This window comes from Mangifera indica, chromosome 19 (genome assembly GCF_011075055.1).
Source record: "Mangifera indica cultivar Alphonso chromosome 19, CATAS_Mindica_2.1, whole genome shotgun sequence".
NCBI lineage: Eukaryota > Viridiplantae > Streptophyta > Magnoliopsida > Sapindales > Anacardiaceae > Mangifera > Mangifera indica.
The window spans coordinates 13078060-13083941 of record NC_058155.1 but is presented as its reverse complement, the minus strand read 5'-3'; the positions used below and the strand labels follow the sequence as shown (position 1 = coordinate 13083941).

The 5882-nt window shown below is 31.5% G+C and overlaps 1 protein-coding gene across 1 annotated transcript; it reads left to right on the top strand.

Moving 5' to 3' along the window:
* The first annotated feature begins 462 nt into the window (after positions 1 to 462).
* Positions 463 to 3353, top strand: LOC123202771 (carboxymethylenebutenolidase homolog). The gene is made up of 3 exons (XM_044618889.1): positions 463 to 621; positions 2157 to 2440; positions 2691 to 3353. The coding sequence occupies exons 1-3, from the start codon at positions 514 to 516 to the stop codon at positions 3217 to 3219; spliced, it is 921 nt and encodes a 306-aa protein (XP_044474824.1). The 5' UTR covers positions 463 to 513; the 3' UTR covers positions 3220 to 3353.
* Positions 3354 to 5882: the final 2529 nt, after the last annotated feature.

Here is a 5882-nt window from a genome sequence, read left to right as displayed (position 1 = left end):
AATATATTATCAAATATTTAAATACCCATTTTATATAACATACAAACTTGATTTAACAAATAAAATTAAGTTTTGAGTTAAAATTCGTAAAAATATTTTTTTCTCACGAATTGATTTGTTTCGATTTGAATTAAAAAATAATAATTTTTTCTTTTGAACGAATCCGTAATATTAAATATTAAATAAAAATGAAAGTGAAAGTAAAGGTTTATATTGAAGTGGTGAAGGGTGGTTTTAATATTTTATAAAAAATTTTGGATATTTTTGCTTAAAACTAAAAAAAAAAAAAAAAAGATATTTTTACTTAGGAAATGAAAAATATGAATTTTTGCTTAACTGAGGGTAAAATGGGTATTTAGTCTAATTTCCCAAAAAAATATCTCTCCTAGAAATTATTTGATGACCGTTGGCTTGTCTTGAAAAAATTCCAATCTAAAGGTTGCTAATAAACAACTGTAGTATATCACAGAAATATCTGGTGTGAATCTGCAAGCCACATAGACACACAGAGTTATGGGACTGGCCTCAACCCCCTTGTTTCCGGTATCACCATCATTTGTCACAGCTCCATTTCACCGCCGCCTTCACTTCTCTACTTCCATTTCCACGCCTCCTCAAATTGTATGTTTCTTTCTTTTTATATTAATTGTCCTTGATGTTTTTACTTTACAAGTTTTGAGCTTTTTTCTGCTTTGGCTCTCAAAATGGGATTTCAATTATTATTTAGTTACTCTTTCGATTATATATGTTCTATGTGCTAGTTGCTCTTTGTGGTTAAGTCTTTTTGCATATTGGGAAAACTGAAGACTAATTTACTTCTAATGAATTCCTAATAACTGGAAAATCTGGAAGACTCAGGATAATTCTCATCCTTTTATTCACATTATCACAGATGGCTACCTTGTGAATTGTTATTTAGATCATGGAATCTATGGTAACAGTAAGTTAATGCAAATAGATTTACAGATTTAAAACCATCAATGTATTTATTCTAATTCTAAACATAAAAGAGAAAGGAAATATCCGTATGTGCAGCTGATGATGTTTATAGAAAACATGGCTTTTATTTGAATAATCATAGCAAGTATGTGGTTTTTTTTAATATGCACCTTTTCTCTATGCATAAGATGTGTATATTTTGTAGATGCTTAGCTTTAGCATTGAAACTTTCAATAAAAGAAATGGTGATCTAAAATTAGAGGCATATTTTTGTATTTGCTTAGAGAAAGTTTTTATTTGTGTGTGCTCTATGGTTGAAATTCAAGTACAGTTTATCTTGGTCACTACTAGTGAAGATGGTATTTTAACTAGCTCTGATATATTTTTAGTTGATGTTGTTGACCTTTGTGATAATGCTGGTGATATAACAGCTCTGCTCACTACCAAGATGTTGTAAATTTATGCATGTCCCTTTTCATTCGAACCTGTGACTTTAACCTTGGAAATAAAACTTGAGTATTCAAATCAATTGGGATGCACATATAATAAAGTATCTTGACTGTGGCCAGAATGTTGCAATGCTGTTTTAGTTTTTGCTTTCTGTCACGATTATGCTGGGAGGGATGAGGGAAATTTTTTTTCCCAAATTGTAGTGAAAGAAATGAATTTGAATGTCCTGCAGTTTATATGAGTGAAGGAAATTATGGTCTAAATGAGAATCCTCTATCACTCAATTATCACAACCACATTTTACACATAAAATCAATGCAATTTGACCTGTAACATCAATTGTTTCCCTGTTGTTTACGTCATTGCAGTGCAAATGCATGCAAATATGAGAGCATTACCACATCGTGCTTTAAATTATTTTTAAATGTCTATTATTGAAAACAATATTCTTCAAAAAGAATATAAAGGAAATTTTCTTATTCAATATAATTTTCTGTAAATAAATGATAAAGACCAGGATATAGACCCTTATATTATTGCTAGGTTCCCTCATGTATAAACAGTGTTGGTTAGTTTGACTCGTTTACTCTGATCACTTGTATAATACTTTCTTAGATTGATGGTTGAAACAAGTTATACATATATAAAGCAATCATCTTTCATCACAGTGAACTTTATATGACAAGTTATTGATGGTGGGGTTATTTCTTAATTTGTTATTTGAATAACATATAGCTGCTGATTGTGAAGCTTCAGTTTTTTTTCAGAGGCAATGCAATATAAATTTTTCAAGATGGCATACAAGAACTACAATGGCCAAAGTATCTTGTAGTGCAGTGGAAGTGGAAGATGACAGAAATGACGAAGCATGTGAGTTAGTTAGTGGAGTGGAGCTGTCCATTGGGGAAGGTCATGACTGCATTCAAGCTTATCTCTTCAAGGCAGTGAAAAATAACAATGGAACTGGTGTCCTTTTGCTTTCTGATATTTTTGGTTTTGAGGATTCTTCCACCAGAGACTTTGCATATCGTGTTGCTTGCAATGGATACAAGTATGGTGCTTAACCTTGAAATATTTTATGTATATCCACTTTCACATCTTTCAGCCATGTAACAACAATAAGCCTATGTTGAAAGCTCTATTTGTTGTTGATCAACATGCATACATGTTTTGAGTTCTCCCTTTTCATTAACATCAGTTTGTTTATATTAGTGTCAATTTATATTCCACTCATTATTATTCTCCCTTCTCAAAAATTTCTTAGTCTATGCTTACCATCTGTTTGTTGAACAATTATGCAGTATTCTTGTTCCAGACTTATTTCGTGGGGATCCATGGTCAAAGGACCGGCCTAAGGCCATGCTTGAACAGTGGATAGCAAGACAAGATGCCCAGAGGATTGCAAAAGACATTGCCACCTCAACGAAATGGTTGGTTGATGAGTTTATGGCGGCTGGAATTTCAAAGAAGCTTGGTATAATTGGGTTTTGTTTTGGAGGTGGCCGACTCATAGAGTTTCTATCGCGGGATCAGGGTTCTTATTTTGGCACTGGGATCTCCTTTTATGGTACAAGGATGGATCAATCTCTGGCATCTAATGTCAATGTACCTGTCTTGCTCATCTCAGGGGATAATGATCCTCTTTGTCCAGTTAATATTTTGAAGGATATTGAGAAGAGCATTGGCAGGGGGTCCAGGGTGGTGATTTTTAAGGGAAGAGGCCATGGGTTTGCTCATCGTCCTCTTTCCCCGGAAGAAGATGCAGATGCAGAACAGGCTTTTACAATGATGAGAAATTGGCTGCATGATGGTCTGGTTGTAGACAAGTGAATGCTTTCTATATTTAGTACAATCTTCATGTATATTCGTTTTACTGGTAAAGCTAAAGAAGATATTGGTACGTGTAGTTTATCATTACCATTATTAAGTATATTATTAATCTTATGATTATACTATTTACAGCATCTGTTTAGGGAAAGAATTATTAGTATTGTTTAAGATTAGTCTAGATAGGACCAAAATAACTCCAATGCGTGAAATGGGTATTTGAGTCTGTGAATTTCTTATCGCAACTTGGGAGCAGGGTGAAATCCGGACTCCAATGAATTGCAGTACTCTATGCTGTTAAACTATTCTAGTTTTAATATGGTAAGTGTTGAAGCTTCAAGAGATTGATTATAAGATGCATTTCCTAATAAGATAAAAACAGGTGGGGGTACTGAATTATCCACGTCTTTACTCTTTGAAAGGCTAAACTTTTTTATTTTTTTTATTTAAAGTATTGAACTTTTTAAATTCTGCTATTTAATTAGTCAAACTTTTATTATTTCTTATTAAAAATATTATATTATTAACTTGATTTTAACAGTATTAAATAGAATTGATGTGAGACTTTTTTTTGTCAATAATGCTAACAAAAACATTTTATATATTGATACGAACAATTTGTGTGTTAACATAAATATATATAACTCACAAAAACTTTAAAATTATACTCTTCTCCAAAATTTATTTCCGAAAAACTATAAAACATACCCAAAAAAACAAAAACCACAAAACCCACCTAAATTTCAACAATCATAATTCATTACAATAAAACAAAGCCACAACCGAATCAAACAATCAAACAATTATTCAAATGAATGTTTCTCACCAACTTGGTTGAGATTGAAAGAGCAAAAGCGTACAACCTTTCTAGCTCTTCTAGAAGCTTTCTTCAATATGTTCTTAACAAATCTAACTTACAAACTCCTATCCTCATCGTCACTATTACAATAATTTTCATCAAGAATACAAATTTGATCATTTTGATAAAAAAACAAAAAATTCAATCCTTTCAATATAAAAAAAACAAATTTGATTTCTTTGATTGGAAAAAAGAAAGTGATAAAATGTTGTTCATTAATAGTTGAAGCAGTATAATCCTATACCTAGTAATGTTAAAAAATTCGAATTTGTATTGTATCATATTATATAAGCTTGTAGGCTTTTTTTTTTCTTTTTAAAGAGTCAAAATGTCTATAATTGTATTTGTGTGAGTTGAAAGAGAAGGTAGAATCTCTAAATTCGACTAATAGATACCAACGTAAGCTTTCCTATCTTGCAAAACAAGTATTAAATGTTGAAGTTGGTCGGTGTTCTGTGTTGTGACTTCACCTATATGTGTTTTAGAAATGGCAAGAGCCTCTACTTCACCATATAAATAAGAATTTAAGACTTTAAATAAGACAAGTTACTATTAGTAAAAATGATCACCAATGTTGGGTTAGGTTGGTGTTGCAACAAAAGACAAGACCCATATTGTAATACCCAGAAGTATGTCTCAAAGATATTTTAGTGCTTTGCCATGTGTTTTTGTTATTGTTTGAATGTAACTAGAATTTAGAGTTAAATAAATAAAGTATTGAATTTTTAAGATGATGTACAATCATACATACAAAATATACACACGTATATCATGTGCCACGTTAACAAATGAATAATATGTCACGTTGAATATTTTAAAATGATGTATGACCATACATATCAGACATTCACACCTATACATACCATTATAGAAATACAATTTATATCTGACTTGTTATTGGCAAATCAAGAATATTTTCATCCCATTTTCAAGTCACCCTTATCTCCACCTTTCCCTATTCTTACCCTAGAGAGAGAGCTAACACACTTGTGTTTTCCCACCATCAAAAGAGCATTTCCGACATACTTGTGAGGAGAAAAAGGTTATCTGCAGCAAATCACCCAACTTGAAAGAAACTTGTAAATGTCTGATAGAATATCAAATTTATACCTAAACATGATTGAAAACATTATGCACTTGAATGATTGGATAACAACATATTCCAAACTACAAAATTGAGTCGCCAAAAATAGATTTAAAAATTTCAAAAATTTAAATATGAATAATAACTAAAAAGGTATAATAGTGATTGACATATATATTTGTATGATACGAGCTTTTAATGTAGAATTTTTTAATTTCTCTATTAGTTTTTTCTGCCATAAATGTGGGGCTGATAAATAAAATTCCAAAGGTACTGCCTTTGTTTACATTAAAAAGATAATAAAATTAGTAATTTAATTTTTTTAAAAAAAATTAAAAATGATGAAATATGACTGACCAACCTGAAAAGTACACAAACTAACTTGCAACAAAGACCCATAAAGACACAACCGAAGTGGTTGTAGATTGTGCTCTGAAACCTTGCTAATTCAGTAGGCCGACGTAACTCACAATTTGATGGGCCTTAACCCGACATGACTCATCAGCCCGATAGACAAACACCGAATAAGGCCAATCCGACCCGTGGACAACTCTAACTGACACCGCACTACATGAAATTAAAATTTCAAATCTCTATAAAAGATCATGCTAAGACTTTCAATCCAACAAACAAAAATGGGATGTAAAAGTACAATGTTGAAAATTCAAGGCTTGAACCTAACGCAGTTATCATTCTCTTTTTTCTCAGGGTATTAATTTTACT